The following is an 18,235-nucleotide window of genomic DNA, read 5'->3' as shown; positions in this document are numbered from 1 at the left end:
TATCAAGCCCCAATTTTTAATCATAGGTTCAACTCTGTCCAGTTGCTCAAAGAATTTCTAAATGCTCACACTTTCTGCACCTGTCACACTGAGGCAGTGAGGAGAACCTGTCAGAACAGCACCAGGCCATGGGCCACATTTTTTAGTTGCATCTGCTCAAAGACTAGAGGCAAATGCTAGATGTGGAATAATTATTTTCCTCTCTGGCTTAATTTTTCTGTGACAGAGTTATACTGTTCAAAATGAAAGCTGGTTTAGGGCTGGGGACCTAGCTTAGTGGTAGAGTGCTTGCCTCGAATGCACAAGGCCCTGGGTTCAATCCCCAGTGCAACAAAAAAATGAAATCTGATTTAAAATAGAAATAATCACTCAGAAGAAGATACATTTTCCCCCAAGTTCAGGTTTATGGATAAGGCACAGCTGATATAAATCAAAGCCATCTTCCACCTGCCTGGTTCTGTCCCCTTCCTTTCCCTCCTGCCTTTCATCCCATTGTCCCCAGATCCTGCTCCCATTAATCTTCCGCTTTCCCTAGTGGCAGGTCCTGGACTCTGGTCTCCCTGCTGTCCCCGTTCCAGACTCCCAGGAAATCACCTGACCTCAGACGTCGGTTTCCTTGTGCAGGTTGGTGATGAGATCCGCCGCAGAGGACTGTCACAGAAGTGAGGTCACCAAGAAGGGAAAGCTCTGCAAGTCACTGAGGAATAGGCTCTGAAGAGTGAGCCCGGGCCACTTGCCCTCGGTCCCCGAGCCTCTGACCAGCTCGGGTCAGCCTCCTAGGCTTCCTGGCCCTTTCGGCCTCTTCTCAGGCAAACCAGTCTCCTCCTCCACCTGCTGCCAAACAAGCCTTTTCCAGGAGGCCTCTCCAGTGTGTCCCCACAGTGCACACACAGGTGCTTCTGTCCCTCAGAGCCATGGTGGCCCCTCCCAGGGGAAACCCCGCCCAGGCTGCTGGATTTTGTCCCTCCTGACAGCCAGTGGCGGACATGTTCCTACCCTCAGTCTTGATAAGCTTGTCTGCTCGAGGTACCGCACGTAGGGAAATCAAAAGGTTTGTTCTTTCGTGTCTGGCTTATGTCATCTAGCATGTCTTCAAGATTCATCCACCGTGTCCTGGGCCAGAACTTCCTTTCTATCTACCTATTTATTTGTTTGTTTGTTTATTGGTTCTGGGGATTGAACCCAGGGGTGCTAAACCACTAAGCCACATCCCAGCCCTTTCTGTATTTTCTTTAGAGACAGGGCCTCACTAAGCTGCTGAGGCTGGCTTTGAACTTGTGATCCTCTTGCCTGATCGAGCACACTACCACTTGAGCCACATCCCCAGCCCTCAAAAATAAAGTTTTAATAAAGGGTTGGGGATGTAGCTCAATGGTAGAGTCCCTGGGTTCAATCTCCAGTACCCCCACACACAGAGAGACCTCTAAGACATCGTACAAATTCTGTTTGAACCCCTGCTTTCAGTTATTTTGACTACATCCCTAGAAGTGGAGTTTCTGAGTCATATAGTACTACTGTGTTTAATTTTTTTGCCAACACTTTCTACTTTCTGGGTTTTTGTTTTAAAAATATCCATCCTGATGGATGTGGTGGGGTATCTCACTGTGATTTTTATTTGCATTTTTGTAGTGGTTGGTGATTTTTGAGCATCATTGTGTCTTGGGAAGTACTGGGGATCAAACCAAGGACATTGCATATGGTAGTGCCCCCCCCCCTCACCTTTTCAATTTTCTTTAGAGACAGGATCTCCCTAAATTGCTCCAGGGAAGCCTCAAACTTTCGATATTCCTGCCTCTGCCTCTGGGGGAGCTGGGATCACAGGCGAGCCGTGAGCATCTTTCCCCATACTTACTGCTCACCTGTGTACCTTCAGGAAAATGTCTGTTCAAGTTCTCTGACCACTGTTTAATCAGGTTGCTTATTTTGGGTTGTTGATCTGCAGCAGTTCTTTATATATTCTAAATATTAATTCCTTATCAGATACATGATCAGCAAATACTTTCTCCCATTCCTTGGGTGGCCTTTTTGCTCTGTTGATTGAGATACAAAATACACTTTTAGTGACACAGACAAGAAATCATGGTTTCACCCAGTGCCATGAAACCTGTTTTCTTTTTCTTCTTTTTCTCATTTCTCCTTCTGATCCTTTCTCTTTTCTCCTCCTCCTCCTCCTCCTCCTCCTCCTCCTCCTCCTCCTCCTCCTCCTCCTCCTCCTCCTCCTCCTCCTCCCCAGGGACTGAACCCAGGAGTGCTCTACCTTTGAGCTACATCCCAGCCCAAACTGTATTCTTTTTTTGTTGCTATTGTAAATGGAATTGTTTTCTTTTTCTTTTGGATCATTCATTATTAGTACATAGAAACATCTGATTTCTGTGTGTTGATTTTGAATCCTGCAATTTTGCTGAATTGGTTACTGGGTTTTTGCTTCTTATGGAATCCAAAAAAACATGTTTTTTTTTTTGTTTTTTGTTTTTGTGTGTGTGTGTTGTGGTCCTGGAGATTGAACCCCATCCTGGTATGACAGTGGTTTGACACACCCTCCAGCACTGGACCCCACCCCACCCCACTTTTGTTCAAGACTGGGTCTTTAAATCACCCAGATTGATCTTTAACTGGTATCCTCCTGCTTCAGCCTCCTGCTTCAGCCTCCAGGGGAAGCTGGGATCACAGGCGTGTGCTACCATGCCAGGCCAAGGTTTGTGTGTGTGTGTGTGTGTGTGTGTGTGTGTGTTGTAGTTGAACCCAATATCTTTATTTTATTTTTATGTGGTGCTGAGGATCGAACCCAGGGCCTTGCACATGCTAGGAGAGCGCTCTACCGCTGAGCCACAACCCCAGCCCCAGGCCAAGGTTTTTGTTGTAGTTTTTCTCTTTAGCTGGAGGCCTGGGTAGGGACAGGTTTCCTTGAAATCTTCCAAGTTCCGTGGGTAAGCTTTTTCTAGGTCCCCATTGACTAAGGGTGCAGGCTTCACGGTCCCCACAGATTTCGGGAGTGCCGGTTCCAGCTCCCTGCCCTGCATGGCCACGATAGCACCCTGCTGGGTGGCTGCGCCAGTCTCCCTCTGGTGCCCTCCAAGCCCTCCCCGCAGAGCTCCCGCTGCACCAGCTCACGCGCCCTCTGCTTCTCTGCTGTTTCCTACTTTGGAAAGCAGACCCACTCTATCTTCTGACTATGTGACACCCGAGGGGTCCCAGCATCCGTTTCCAAATGCGCACCCCAGCATGAGCATTCACAGAAGATACCTGGGGCCAGACCCTGCCCATGCGAGAGGACACAGATGCCAGGACACAGCCAAAGTGGGAAACACCTCGGGCCCTTCTTCCACCACAAGGGTCCTGCCTCCCTGGGCTGGGAGCCAGGCAAGGCCTCGCCATGTGGGGCGTTGTGGCCATGCGGGGCGCTGTGGCCATGTGGGGCGCTGTGGCCATGTGGGACGCTGTGTCCTTCCCTTCTAAAGGCTCACAATGCGCAGATACCACTCGAGCCACTGCGGGACGTTACATCTCATTACTCCTTCCTCCCGTCCTGTGGGTAGGCATGATTATTGTCACTCAGTACTACCAGAAACGCAGATGGTAAGGGGCAGGACTGGGAGGCAGACTTAGGTTGGACCTTTTACCAAACATCTCATCTTCCTGTGTCCTTCCAAAGCCACCGTGGCTTCCCTGTCTCATCAGATCCATTCTCTGGTGGTAGGTCTGGGTGGTTTCTCTCCTTAGCACCCAGTGGGTGGGGCCTGGGGGCGACCAGCCACATCTCTGCAGATGTTTTGCCCCTTGAGACTCCGTCTGCAGCTCGGGAGGGACCGCAGAACTCACACAGCCCTTGGCCTGCGCCCCTGTTACCAGAGAAAGGAGGCTTTGCCAAGGACTCAGGGGGAGTGGACTCGGCTCTGTTTGGGACCCAGCCCTCCCAGAGACATTGTAGAGCCGACGGGGCCTCCAGACACAAGCCCTGCTGCCCCACCCCAGCCAGGGTGGTGCTTGTGTGGGAAGGACTTTAAATCCAGCCGCCAGACCCCTGGACGGGAGAGGCAGGGAGTGCTGGCCACCATGCACAGCTCCTGCAGTCTCCGGGCGCTGCTGCTGCTGCCACCACTGCTGCTGGTGGCCATCCCAGACCCCGCCAGAGCCCTCACGAAGGATGAGCAGCGTGCCATGGTGGAGCTGCACAACCTCTACCGCGCCCAGGTGTTCCCGCCGGCCTCCGACATGCGACGGATGGTGAGTGCGGCTGGGGGAGCGGTGCAGGGCAAGGCCCACCGCCCACCGCTCCTCCCCACTTCCACCTTCCCATGCTGAAGCTGGCTGTCTCCGGAGACTCGCCTCTGGGCCAGTGACAGCATCCTGACATTGTTCACCTCACAGGTTCCCATGAGCGGCCCCATAATACAGATGAGGAAACTGAGGTTCAGAGGGACATGCTTGGGCTCCTGCAGCTGAGAGAGCCAGACCTGGAAGCCCTGGCTTCCCACTCCAGTGACCCCTCCCAGCACTTCCAAAAATGCATGTGCCTCTGTAAGGGGTCACCTTTGTGACAAGAGTCTTTTAGAAGTCCCTCAAGATGATGGGGAAAGGAAAGGCAGCTGATAGGTCTGCACTCGGGGCAGGAGGGAGGTACTGAAGAGGCAGGTGGGAGCAGGAACCAGAAGCAGACGGAGCTCTGGACCTCACAGTCCAAATTCTGTCTCCGTCACTAACGAGACCTATGATTTGGGCCAAGTCCTTTCAGCATCTGTCATTTTCTCATCTGTAAAATGGGGTCATAATCTCTCTCTCTCTCTCTCTCTCTCTCTCTCACACACACACACACACACACACCACTGATTGAACCTCACAGATATAATTTTGTGGGCAGGGATGAAATCTCAAAAAAAAAAAAGTACATAAATATACTATTTATGTACCAGTGAGAAACAGATGCAGAAAAGGCACATGCATGTGTGTAAGGTGACAGAAACCGGATTCTTCCAGGCAGGGAGAGCCATTTGGTGGCAGGGTTAGGAGGGATGTCTGTGCTCAAGATTAGAGATGAGGTGAGGAAATCCACTCCCTTCCTGCCCTTTCCCGTGGTCCTCTCCAGCCTCTCCCCGGGGCCTGGGAGGTGGGTGGGCAGTGTCCAGGAAGCCCTGGAGCTGGTCTGAAGAGCAAGGTCACCCCTGGGGAGCACAGCAGTGAGCCTGGGGGCCCAAGGCCTGAATTCTAACCTCAGCTCTGTCCCATCTGGGTTAGTAACTCTGGGTGCCCCTTTCCCTTCTGCTCCCTGATGGGAAGATGGGACCCCACCAACCCGTCCTGAGAGTCAGACAGGATGAGATGTGTGAAAGCTGTGGGAAGGGCTCTGCCTACATGCCCAATGCCCCATTCACAGCCCGTTGGCCTTGGCAGCCCAGAAATGCAGACTACAGAGAGCCCCGGATGATGGCCTCCACTCTGCCAACAGCCCCCTGATTGCGGCCTGGGACCTGTTGGGCCTCAGTGTCCCTGTCTGTAGATCCCCAATGCCCTCCAGTCTTGCAGGCCCAGGATGAGGGTCTACGCAGGCTGGGAGCAGTTCCCAGATAAGAGGTGCATCCTGGAGTATGGCCACATGCTGGGAAGCAGTGCCAGATGTCAGAGTGATGTGCTGCTGCCTCGTGGGATGGAGATGAGGCTGGGCCACTGTCAGGATGCGTTTGCGACAGGACTCAGGCTCTGCCTCAGTAAAGGGTAAATGCAGAGCCCCTGGAGCCAGATGGCCTGGATTCAAATTTTGGCTTTCTCAATGATTAGCTGTACGACTTTGGCCAAGGTATTTATTTAACTCTTCTGTGTCTCAGTTTCCTCATCTGTGAGGTGGGAATGATAATAGAACAACTCCCTGCAGGGTAGTTATACAATTAAATGAGCAAGACGTGTAAAGCTCTAGGAACAGTGCCTGACACACAGCAGTGCTCAATGAGTGTGTGTGTGTGTGCGTGTGTGTGTGTGTGTGTGTGTGTGTGTGGTGCTGGGGATTGAACCCAGGGCCTCACACACGCCAGACAAGTGCTCGACCATGGAGCGACACCCCCTTCCCACACTGGAGAGAATGGATCCCGGGTGAGGCAGGTTTGACATATCACAGCTGCTCCCCTCTCCCTTAGCCTCCACTCTACTTGTCACTACTTTTACCTTCCAGAAGGTTCCATTGAACCCTACCTACTCCTACCTCCCCACCCCCAGCCTTTTCTCTCTTTGACACAAACCAGGTTCAGTCTTCCATTTTCTGCACCCAGAGACTCCTAGGATAGCCCCCACCTCCTTCCCAGCCACTGGCCTCTGCTACAAGAACGAGAGCTCTAGCACATGGCTCTGCCCCTTGTCCAAGACCTTCAGTGGCTCCCACTGGCTCCCGACGGCCTCCTCATTGAGAAAGCCCTGTGTGTTCTGGCCACTGCCTCTGTCTCCAGCCCCCTCTCCCGTTCACCCTTAGCCTTCAGTTACCTGAGCAGCTTGGCTTTCCTCAAGTCTGGAGAGGGCAAAGGCATGGAGTATGGATTGTCCCAAGGGAAGTGGGAATGTCTCAGCTCTGTGCTTTGCATGAGCGCCTCTCCCCGGCTCGACCTGGCCAACACCTCATCTTTGAACGCTTGGCTGGGTGTCCCCTTCTCCACCCTCAGCCTGGGCTAAATGGCCCTCTTTGGTGCCTGGTAGTGCTCACTGCTTATGGTATTTACCACATCCTGATCCGGCTGACTTTACAACCCTATGAACTTGGGCTCCTTGGTGCTTGCCGTTGTCCTAGGGCTGACACAGTGCCCAGGGGTATCGAATGAATGGAAGGATTAGGGAACTTGCTTCCAGTTGGTGACCAAGTGGCCAAGGTGGATGGAGCACCTCCATGGGCGCTCTGGATGACTGAGAAGCCTTCATACCCAAAGCAACGACTCTCTAGGCGTCAAGTGTCTAATCAGAATGGACATTACTCCTGGACTCTGTAGGGAGGCTGCTTTAAGCAGAGCCACTTCTGCCATCAACAAACAGTATGTGTTAAGCACGACTATGCACCAGGACTGTGTCAGACATGGGACACTTGACTGCCCTACCCTGAGGGAGCCTTCAGTCTAGCCTGGAGCCTGCGGTCACCCTAGATGGCATCCTGGTCCACCCCCCCAACTCTTCCACCATTGCTGAATTTGAGAGAACTCAGGGACCAGTGATTTGGGACAAAAATGCCCAGAGAGAGAAAAGGATTCATCGAGGTCCCGGCCCTAACCTTGTCCCAGCCTGGACCTTCCATCCCCACTCCAGCAGCTGCTCAGGAAGCCCTGAGTGGGTGGGGAGTGGGCGTGGCCACACAGCCCCCTCCCCTGGGGTCACCGGGCTCTTGCTGCTTTATGGGCTGTCTGGCTCTCAAAGCTGGCTGAGCCTGGAGGGTGGAGCAACAGTTGCCGCCAGGACATCCATTTCCAGGAGAGGCCAAGGACAAAGTTTAATGGGATCCAGGCCTCCCTCCCCAGTCCTTTGGGTCAGATGCCTTGCTAGTTCCTCCTCCCACCCACACTCAGTCTGTCCTCCCAGCCAGAAGCAGAACCTCAGAGGCCCTCTATCCTAAAATGCCCCCTCCCAGCATCTCACCTGAGGCCCCCTGGAGAACACTGCCTCTGGGACCTGACAGCTGTGGGGTTACTAGGCCAGAAGATATGCCGCCGGGGCCTTCAGAGAGGGGCCTACTGCACTGTCACACAAGACTTAATTCGCTTGGGGAAAGGCGTTGCCAGATGATAGTTGAGAGCACTTAGAGTAGCACCTGGGAGGGAAGCCTGGAGAGGGTAAAGGCATGGGGCTGGACAGTCCCAAGGGGAGTGGGGACAGAGGGAAGAGGAGGGCGAGACAAAATGGGCTGAATAAACACCCCAGCCTTGGCCATCTCACTGGACGCCTTGTGGGCTTCAGAGCAGTTTAAATGCCCTGAGAAGGGTGTCACTGCCCGCCTTGTACATAGGAGATTAATAACTGTCACAGACACCATATGGGTGGCTCAATCTTTCCACTGCCTAGGAGAGTTCTCTCAAGTCACACAGGTGGTGAATGGTCCCAAGTTCGAGGAAATTTTCTGCTTGGGGTGGCCCCCTCTCCCCTTCCCACAGAAGCCCACCAGGAGCAGAGACCTGCTACAGGTCATGACTCAGGGTCACCTCTCTAAGGCGAGTGGGTGGCTGGACGAGTCTCTGGACCCCTGAGGCCCCCAGGACACCCTCAGTCTTCTGCCCTGATCCCTGCAGGATCTGTGGGCGCCCTCACCTCCCTCTCCCACTTCCACTGTGCCCAAGGCGTCCTCACCTCCCTCCCACATGCCCTGCAGAGGTGGGACCCGGAGCTGGCCGCCTTCGCCAAGGCCTACGCACAGCAGTGCGTGTGGGGCCACAACAAGGAGCGCGGGCGGCGCGGAGAGAACCTGTTCGCCATCACGGACGAGGGCTTGGACGTGCCACTGGCCATGGAGGAGTGGCACCACGAGAGGGAGCACTACAACCTCAGCGCCGCCGCCTGCACCCCAGGCCAGATGTGCGGCCACTACACGCAGGTGCGAGGCGCGGCTGGCGGGGCGGGGCTCGGCTGGCGGGGCGGGGCCTTGAGGGTTGGGGCGGGGCCAAGTGAGCGAGGGCGGGGCGGGGAGGGGTGGGGCCATGGCGGGGGCGGCCACCTCTTCTCTCACCTGCCGGGAAGTCCTCTGAGCCTCTAACCCCTAGGTGCTCACTAAGACTCAACACTGCACAGCCAGTATGGGCTGCGGAGGCCTTTGACGAAGTCTGCTTCTCAAACTGTCCAAACCATCGTCATTTCACTCCTTAAAACCCACAAATTTTGTCGGGTTCACTGTCTCCGGAGGTGGAGGCAGTAGGATCTCGAGCTGGAGGCCAGCCTCAGCAATTTAGCGAGGCCATAAGCAACTCAGCGAGACCCTGTCTCTAAATAAAGTATAAAAAAAAGGGCTGGGGATGTGGCTCAGTGGTGAAGAACCCTGGGGTTCAATCCCTGATACCAAAACCAAACAAAAGCATGAAACCATCTTTTGAAAACCCAAACCACCCTTTTTGGCCTAATACTGGCAAGACATAAGTTAGGTGTCACAGAGCCAATTTCATGGATGGTAGTTATTGTCATAGGAGAAATCTGGACTGGGCTTTGAGCAGTCCTGCCCTCTCCTACTTTGACTAAAATATGCAGGGCCATTTGCCCCCGGCAGCAAATGCCCCTTAACTTTGCTCTTTTCTCCCTCTCTCTCTCCTGATATGTATCATGATGCTTAATTTGCTGAATCTAGTCCACCTGAGACTGAAAGAGCAAATAGACAATCTTATTTAATTTTTGCTTTAATTAACCATGTACAAGAGCAAACTGTCTCTGTAAGCGACTCAGGAGGCTGAAGCAGGAGGATTGCAAGTTCCAGCCCAGCCTCAGCCACTTAGCAAGACCCTCACCAACTTAGTGGGACCCTGTCTCAAAGTAAAAAATAAAACGTTCTGGGGATATGGCTCAGTGATAAAGTGCCCCTGGATTCAATCCCCAGTGCCAATAAATAAATAAGGCAAATTGTCACTGAAGGAAGATTTCGGGGGCCTTATGACACCATTCCCTGCCTCTTATAATCACCTGTTGCTCATGGCTGTGTTCTCACTGCATCTGAAAGTTTAGACTTACAGTTAAGAGGCATGTGTGTATATTGAGGGGTGGGCGGGGGTGGCGGTGTGGACCTTCGAGTTGAGTCCTTTTTTCTTTTCTCAGTGCTTATTTGTCAAATACAAATGACAACATGACAAAAATATTCAAAGAAAAGGAAACCAAACATCTTCCCACCACGTCCTCCAGTTCCATTTCTTTGTGCCTCTTTTAGGTGGTATTTTTAGTCTTGATCTTTAGGGAAGGAAATCCCAACAGCACCCACCCAGATCAGGAAGCTGTGAGGCCCCAGGACCCTCCCAACCCTCTTCCCTCCGGCCCTGCCACTTCTCTCCCTCTCCATGCACACACAAGCTCCCAGAGGGACTGTTGGCGGTGCCCAGCAGGATCGTGTATGTCCAGCTCCACCCCAGCTTTCTCTGGGCTGTGGGAACGGGCACTGTGTGTCATTTCTGCATTGAAGATCTTCAGCTGATAAGCAGAAAGACTCCTAGGCAAACTCCTCCTAGAAATAGCAAGGGAAGGTTGGTGGTTCCACCCATGGCAGCACACATAGGTCATTTGGGGGAAATAAAAAAATCTTTTTTTTTTTTTTTGTGGTAATGGAGATTGAATCCAGGGCCTTGCACGTGAGAAGCAAGCACTCTACCAGCGAAGCTATATCCCCAGCCCCTCAAGAATTTTATACTTAAGATGGAATGCATTCTAGCAGCTAGGAGACCCACACCTAGAAACAGGAAGAGCAGGTCCTTGCCTCTGTGGTTTGGGAAAAGTTCCACTTGCAGAGTAACTGCACCTGCGCCCCTCCTTGGACTTCTTGTGGTTGATGTCTAAGCTTCTTCCATTTAAGATTCATTTCTTTGTATAAAATGCAAAGATCTTTAGGAATAATCCACAGGAAAAATTCAAGAGGGTATATCAGAACTCTGGAACTGCAGGAAGATTTAAAGAGGGAAGGAGGCACACCTGTAACCCCAATGTCTCCAGAGGCTGAGGCAGGAGGATCACAGATTTGAGGCCAACCTCAGCAACTTAGTGAGACCCTGTCTCAAAAGAAAAAAAAAAAGGCTAGGAATGTAACTCAGTGGTTAAGCACTCCTGCCTTCAATCCCCAGTACCTTCCCCCAACCTCCATGCATCAGGAAAAGAGGCCTGGGGAAATGGTAGGTTTGGCAGGGAAGAGTAAACTGTTAGGGAAGAACTCCCCCACCTCCACCTTCTTGTTCAAAAATATTCAAAGAAAAGGAAACCATATGCAGGGCCATTTGCCCCTGGCAGCAAATGCCCCTTAACTTTGCTCCTGAACCAGTGATGGGCCGGAGTGAGGGTACCGAAGCCTCCCCTCCAGCACCATCCTCACCTCTTGCAGGGGGAACGTGAAGGGACAGAGGCCCTATCAGGAGGGAATTCCGTGCTCGCAATGTCCCCCTGACTTCCACTTCTTGTTCCGAGTGGTCAGGGAATTGATGCCTGGTGTAGGCTGGTGCAGACAGACACCAGTAAGGGACCATCCCACCCAGTTCAGGGCTAAGCTGTCGGGTTGGCTGTCCTTCAGGTGGTGTGGGGCAAGACCGAGAGGATCGGCTGCGGTTCCCACTTCTGTGAGAAGCTCCAGGGAGTTGAGGAGACCAACATCCATCTACTGGTGTGCAACTACGAGCCCCCGTAAGTGCTGGGGAAGCCCCAGGGATGGGGGGAGGTGGGGAGGCGGGAGTGGGCAGAGCCAAGGAGATCTGAACTGGGTCTGGCCTGAGGAAGTGGGAAGGGTGTCAGTCTGGGGCTATATTCTCCAGGGAGCTGAGAGGGTACCAATGGGTCGCCTCTTGTTGGCCAGAGAAGGCCACAGGGAGCCCGAGGTCGCCCAGCGATTTATTAGTGGGGGCAGCAGGCCCAGGGGCACTTGTAGACCGAGTGTGTGAACGAGTGAAGGGACAGGGTGCGGGTACCGAAGCCTCCCCCCAGCACCATCCTCGCCTCTTGCAGGGGGAACGTGAAGGGACAGAGGCCCTATCAGGAGGGAATTCCATGCTCGCAATGTCCCCCTGACTACCGCTGCGAGAACTCTCTCTGTGGTGAGCTGGGGCGATCGTGCGGGGCGGGGGCGGGGAAGAGGTCCGCGCCGCTGGACGGTCTGGACGGGTGTGGCAGGGAGGGGCGGGATGCGACCGCCAGGAACCCCGGGCGGTTCGCTTTGCCCTTTGCGCGTCCCGTTTGGTCCGGTCATGCCAAGTGACCAGATTCCAATCTTCCCACGGTCACTACGGAGGGTAGAGCAGAATCCCGTGGCTCTCCAGCACCGCGCGAGAGGTCAGCTGATGAAGGCCGGAGAAAAGGGCTGGGGCCGCGCCCGTGGGCGTGGCGGAGGGACTGGGGGCGGGGCCTGCGGGGCCAGTGGGCGTGGCGGAGGGACTGGGGCGGGGCCTGCGGGGCCAGTGGGCGTGGCGGAGGGACTGGGGGCGGGGCCTGCGGGGCCAGTGGGCGTGGCGGAGGGACTTGGGGCGGCAGGTGCCTTAGGAACCCGCTCGCAGCTGGAGGATGTCCCTGAAAAGCGGCGAGGACGCAGGGAAACTGGAGAGGGGTGGATGAGGAGCAATTGTGCCAGTAACAGGAAGGGAGGGCCGGGCGCGGTGGCGCGGATGTGGCGCAGTGGCCGAGTGTCCCTGAGTTCAAACCCTGGTACAAAAAAAAAAAAAAAAAAAAAAAAGTAACATTTATTATCAGTGAGGGTCATCCCCGAGGGACATACCCGCTGGGGAGGTGTCCCGATCGGTGTCTGTGCGTCCTGGTAGCCGCGGTTGCCCCGCGTTGGTTGCGGTGGCGGAGGGAGGTGGGGTCCGGTTTGCGGCACTGACACGCGGCCTTGGGTGTCTTATCAGAGCCCCTCAGTGGCCCGGAAGAGGAGCAGGATTTGCCCTCCCTGGAAACTGCGGCCCCGTCCACTCGGGCCACGGAAGCCTCAGGCTCTAGGAAAGCCGGCGCTCCTTCCCCGGCGACAGAGGTCGCGCACTCCTGGGTGACCGAGGTCTCGGGCTCCCCGGCCACGCAGGCCCCGCCCACTGTGGAAACAAAGACCCCGTCCTCCTCAGCCACCAAGGAGCCCTCCGCGACGGCCACAGAGGCTCCGCCTTCCCTAACGAGTGAGGTCCCTTCTGCGTCGACAGCTCAGGATCCTCTCTCCTTGGATGAAGGGCCGGTCACCGTCCCCAAATCGACCCATGTTTCTGTTCCAAAATACACGGGCAAAGTAGAAAGCGAGACAAAAGCACCCTCCATGAGCCCAGAGAAACCTCTTTACCCTGAGATGTCCCTGACAGGGACAAGGGAATCCCTACCCCATGCACGGGAAGAAGCTGAGGCAGAAGCAGAGGCTGAGGCAGAGGCTGAGGCAGAAGCCGAGCTGCTTCCTTCCAGTGAGATCTTGGTGTCAGATATTCCAGACCAGGCCAAACCAGATGAGTTGCAGGCCACCCTGGACCACACGGGACAGCCCTCCTCCAAGTCCCGGCCCAATGTCCCCAATGCTTCTGCTGCTGCTAATGCCAGGGGTGGGCGTACCCTGGCCCTGCAGTCATCCCTGCCAGGTAAGGGCAGTAGCCTCCTTCCTCCCCACCTGCCTCCAGCGGGGGTGGCCTGGGCTGGCAGGGCCTGCACCCGCAGCAGGCACTTCCTCCCTGGCCGTGGCTCCCTGCTGGGGGTGGGCTGGTGAGGCCGGTGGCAGCTCTCTCCAGCTGAGCCAAAGCCCCTTCCTTCCCACAGGTACAGAGAGCAGGGAGTGGAGGCTGAGCTCGGGTCACATGTGGGGTCCTTCCCAGGGACTATTGCTGCTGCCTCCCCTGATGTTGGCTGGACTCTTCTGAAGGGGACAACATTCAAGGCAAGCCTGGGGGAAGGTAGGGGAACCCTGACCTCCTGCTCACTCAGGTTGTCTTTTTCCAAGTAAGAGGTCCCCATTTCCTGGGAAGGTCCTGCTCTGTGGCCCAAGTGCCTCCTCTGCACCCCAGGTTCTGACCAGATCCCAGGCCAGCTCTGATCCCCTCAGGAGGCCTCAACAGGACTAGCCCGACTGCCTCAGGAGGGAGTGCCTCCTCCTGGGGTGTGGGGGACACAGACTCCTGAGCAGTGTTCCAGTGGCCACGTGTACCCCGCTTCCAGTTGTCTTGTGGCCGCAGGCTGCTCTCCTGGAGCCAGTGGATCTCAGGCTTCCCAGGAGCCCCTTGACTCCTTCCAATCTCCTGGCCTCTTACTCAAGCCATTTGAGTACAGGGCTGTCCCCAGACTTGCCTCCTGCCTTCCCAGGTCGCTGCTCAACTGCCATCTTCCCACCCTGTTCCAGCCCCTCAGCTTCCTGGCGAAGGCCCTTGGGGAGGGAAGGGCTGCCAGGCCTGTGCCTCATCCGGAGCATCTAGGCTGCACCATCCCGGCTGGCTGCCAGTTCAGGGACCAAGATGGCTGCACTCCAGCCAGGACCCCTCCTGCCCCAGCATGGATTCCTGCAGGGGGTGGGATTCTGGGCGCGCCCCTGTCCAGCAGGGCCGCCCTGCTCTGTTAGGCTGTGGCTCCGAGTGCCCATGCGTGTGCCCATGCGGCTGGGGAGGCAGGGGCGGAGGCACAAGCCCTACCCAAGTAGGGTTCTCTGGATTGGGAGGCTGGGACCAGAGGAGGCCCCCTGACTCCTGAAGAAAGCCTTTTTGGGAGCACCCAGCGCCCCAGTGCTTATGACGGCTGAAGGCAAGGAGGGCGATGTGGGAGGCCCTGCCTAGGCTCTCCCCCACCAACCTGTGACCCTGGAGTCCCCCTTCACATCTTCTCCCCCCAGATACTCCATCTGTTCCCTTCCTGTAACTCCCCGCCACCCACATCACAGGCCAGGCAGGAAAGGGCAGGCCCCATCTGGTGACTCCCAATGGGGCCTCGCTGGTTTGAGGCTCAGGGTCAGCAAGGTGCCTGACCTTTACAGAGGGTGCCGCTGCCCAGGCCCCCTGGAACAGGTTAGGAGTGCACTGCAGGCAGGGCTTGGCCCTGGTGCTGGAGGAGCCCCCAGGATGGATTCTGGGGTCCCAGATGCTTTTCCAGGAAAACCGAGCAGGCTTTTCCAGAAGTGCTGTGGGCCAGGAAAACACAAGCAGGGGCAGCAGCAAATGGGTGACCAAGGGTGGTGGGGAGCAGAGCAGGCCAAAGCAGGAGGGCAGGGGTGGCAGGATGGCCTCATTACAGGCCATCTGGCTACAGGCCAGGCTGGTTATAGGCCAGGCTGCAGGCTTGGCCTGTAACCAGAGGTCCTGCCCCTCATTTTCTTTATATACATTTTTAGCTCTATTAATAACCCACATAACCTAAGATTTGCCACTCAACACAATATTTTTAGTATATTCACAGGACTGTGTAACCATCACTTCTAGCAATTTTAGAAATTTTCATTATCCCCAAAGAAATACTACACCTGCTAGCAGTCACTCCCCATTTCTAGCCAAACCACTCCAGCTAAAGTAACCACTAATATACTATCTACATGAATTGACCCATTCTTGACATTACGTATAATTTCCTGGTAAATCACATATAATTTGTGATTGCTTCTTTCACTTGTCTTCAAGTTCATCAATGTCACATGGATCAGAACTTCATTCTTTTTTATTGTCAAGTAATACTCCTTTCTATGGAATTTTTTCCCTCAGTGTTAAGGGTTGAACCCAGGGGTCTTTTTTTTTTTTTTTTTTTAAGGCAACAGACTCTTTATTTAATGTGGTTTAAAATACATCAATAAAGTCCCTGGCTGTTGTGAATACCAAAAGGAGATTAACTCCCCCCTGCCCAAACCCAGGGTTTTGTGCATGCAAGGGAAATGCTCAACCACTGGGCTACATCCCCAGCCCTCTGGAAGGCATTTTATTCATCCATTCATAATTCATTCATTCAGGTGTCAGCTGGTAGACATTTCAGTTCTTTCCACTATTGAACTATGAGTAATGCCACATTAAGTATTCTTGTACCAGTTTTTTTTAACATGAGTTTTCAATTTGCTTGGGTATATACATGGAATACCTGGGTCATTGTTAACTTTAACTTTTGGAGAAACCCTAAACTGCTTTTACATTCTCACACCAAGCATGTGAGGGCCTCACTTCTCGACATCCATGCAGACCCTTGCTCTTCTCTCCATCACAGGCGCCCTAGCAGGTGAGTAGTAGTATCCCCTGGTGGTTTCAATTTGCACTTCCCTGATGACTATTTGTCTTGGGCTGTGTATTTGTCCTTTTCCTGAGTTGTAGGAGTTCTTTATACATTCAGTACAAGTCCTTTATCAGATTCACAAACATTTCCTCCCATTCTGTGGCTTCTCATTCTTGATATTCTTTGAACATGAGTTTTAAATTTTGGTGTCAAATCGATTTTTTCTTTTGCTGCTTGTGCTTAAGATGTCATCACCTAAGAAACCATTGTCTGATCCAAAGTCGTGAATATTTATACTTGTGCTTCCTTTTTAGTTTTAGTTCTTAAAATCTTTAGATCAACCATTTTCGGTTTATTTTCCTATGAATCCAGCTTCATTCTTTTACATGTGAATATCCAGTTGTCCCAGCACCTTTTGTTGAACAATTATTCTTTTCTCATTAAATTGTCTCAACCTTTGTCAAAAACCAATTGACCATAAATTTGTTTATTTCTGGGCTCTGAATTTTATTCCATGTGCCAGAGTTTAATTAAGCAGCTTTTGTATTGAAGTTTTGAAATCAGGACCCTCGAGTTCTTGAACTTTGTTCTTTTTCAGGATTGTTTTGGCTATTCTGGGCCCCTTGAATTTCCATATGAATTTTAGGATCAGCTTGTCAAATTTCTGCCAAGAAGTCAGCAGAGTTTTTGTTACAGACTGTGTGATCTGCCACGCCAAGTCAACCATGAACATGGGCTGTCTCTCCACTTAATGAGCCCTTCTTTAATTTCTTTCAACAATGTTTGTAGTTTTCAAAGTTTTGCATTTTTTTGTTAAACATTCCTAAGCATTTTATTATTTTTATGCTACTGTAAATGAAATTGTTTTTTTAGTTTGTTAGTTCTATGTATAAAAATAAATTTTTTCAAAATATTGATCTTGTATCCAGCTACCTTGCTGAACTTATTGATTAAATGAGTTTTTTTAAAAATGGATTCCTTATGATTTTGTATAAGTCATGTCATCTGCAAATAGGTCATTTTTTACTTCTTACTAATGCATATGGTTTTTACTTCATTTTTCTCGGCAGTTTCCTAATGAGAATCTCCTGCACTATATTGACTAGAAGAGGCAAGAATGGACATTCTCATTCCTGGTCTTGGAGGAACCCATTCACTAATGCACCAATCTGAATTCTGGTTTTCTCATAGATGCCATTTTATCGAGCCGAGGAAGTTTCCCAATTCCCAGTGCACTGAATGTTTGCTTTGTTTTGCTTTGTGGAGCTGTGGACTGAGCCCAGGACCTCACACATGCTAGACACTCTACCACTGAGCTACGTTTTAAGGCTTCCACTGAACCTTTTGATCCTGAAGGTTGTCCGCTTCTGTGTTGACTATGTGATTTTGCTTTGTCTAAGGATAAGAGTGTGTTCCATTAACTGACAGAGGTTCAACCAGCTGCCTTCCTGGGAGGTCCCTTGCCTGTTTTCTTCAGCTAGTGCCAGGTTCTCCTCTTGGACCAGTTCTTGATCTACTGCCAGGGCCTGGGTGGTGGTTGGGTCAGGGGCCCCCTGGGGCAGGACCCGTAGAAGCCCACCTTCTCTAGTCTGGGGGTGGCTCTTCCTGCCTTTTGCAAAGAAGAAGCATCTGCTGAGAGCCCTCAGGGAACCCGTCACATGAAAGAACCTGCCTAAGTAGGGACCCGGGAAAGAACCTGCTTAAGTAGGCACCTGTCAGGCCAAGCTATGACAGACAGACAGACAGGTTAGGGGGCGAGATGGGCAGGGAGGAGGCTAGTCAGCACAGGCCTTGAGCATAAAGGGCTTGTTGAAGCAGAAGAGGCGCCGGCACTCTCGGAGGCCGTGAGGCCCAGAGGGGAAAGGTCTGCTGCAGCACTGCCACTCGGCTGCTCGGCCTCTGGGGCTGCAGAGGGGCCAACAAAGGACACCCCTGTCATCTCAGGCTTTATTACGAGGGGGTCCCAAAAAGCCCTTCCCACTTTGCCCATTAGAACAAGACTGTGCCGCCTGCCTCTGGCCCTTGTGGTGAGTCGGCCTCCTTTCTCGGGCCAGCATCTGCCGTTCCAGTTTCTACAACTGACACAATACCCTGAAACCTAAAAGACCTCAGGATACTACCTCAAGATGGCACTGACCCTGCCCAAGGTATTGAATGGCCAAGTCCATGGGCAGCCTCTCCAAATATCCAGGAGGACGTGGCTATCAGAGGGAAGGGCTCTTTCAGGGCCAGCTCAGTCCAGGCTCCACAGATCCGGGGAATCACAGGAAGTCATCAGTGCAAAAACGAATTTGAGGGTGGAGCAGCAGAAAAAAAAGTGACCCTGGAACAGTGGTCAGGACAGGGGCAATCACAAGGCTGGAGAACGGGAACAGCCAACTCCCCTCTGAGGACACGAGGCCCCACTGCTCTAAGGAAA

General features: G+C 53.1%; 1 protein-coding gene across 3 annotated transcripts; it reads left to right on the top strand.

The window, feature by feature from the left end:
- The first annotated feature begins 3,789 nt into the window (after positions 1 to 3,789).
- Positions 3,790 to 16,739, top strand: Pi16 (peptidase inhibitor 16). Of its 3 annotated transcripts, none has more exons than XM_026383563.2 (7): positions 3,790 to 4,224; positions 8,327 to 8,548; positions 11,201 to 11,310; positions 11,629 to 11,717; positions 12,522 to 12,782; positions 13,402 to 13,535; positions 16,415 to 16,739. In XM_026383563.2, the coding sequence occupies exons 1-6, from the start codon at positions 4,054 to 4,056 to the stop codon at positions 13,500 to 13,502; spliced, it is 954 nt and encodes a 317-aa protein (XP_026239348.2). In that variant the 5' UTR covers positions 3,790 to 4,053; the 3' UTR covers positions 13,503 to 13,535; positions 16,415 to 16,739. The 3 variants fall into 3 exon arrangements, with proteins under 3 accessions (XP_026239348.2, XP_026239347.2, XP_026239346.2); XM_026383562.2 differs by having other exon boundaries at positions 12,522 to 13,226; positions 13,402 to 13,519; XM_026383561.2 differs by having other exon boundaries at positions 12,522 to 13,226.
- The last annotated feature ends 1,496 nt before the right edge of the window (positions 16,740 to 18,235 follow it).

Source organism: Urocitellus parryii, chromosome 8 (assembly GCF_045843805.1).
Source record: "Urocitellus parryii isolate mUroPar1 chromosome 8, mUroPar1.hap1, whole genome shotgun sequence".
NCBI classification, from domain to species: domain Eukaryota; kingdom Metazoa; phylum Chordata; class Mammalia; order Rodentia; family Sciuridae; genus Urocitellus; species Urocitellus parryii.
Note: the sequence above shows the minus strand (reverse complement) of the source record. Positions and strands in the feature narration are given on the sequence as shown.

Coding starts and splice junctions, on each gene's coding strand:
- Pi16 (XM_026383562.2), top strand. CDS start 4,054: ATGCACAGCTCCTGCAGTCTCCGGGCGCTGCTGCTGCTGCCACCACTG. Junction 4,225..8,326: donor CCTCCGACATGCGACGGATG/GTGAGTGCGGCT, acceptor CATGCCCTGCAG/AGGTGGGACCCGGAGCTGGC. Junction 11,311..11,628: donor GTGTGCAACTACGAGCCCCC/GTAAGTGCTGGG, acceptor CGCCTCTTGCAG/GGGGAACGTGAAGGGACAGA.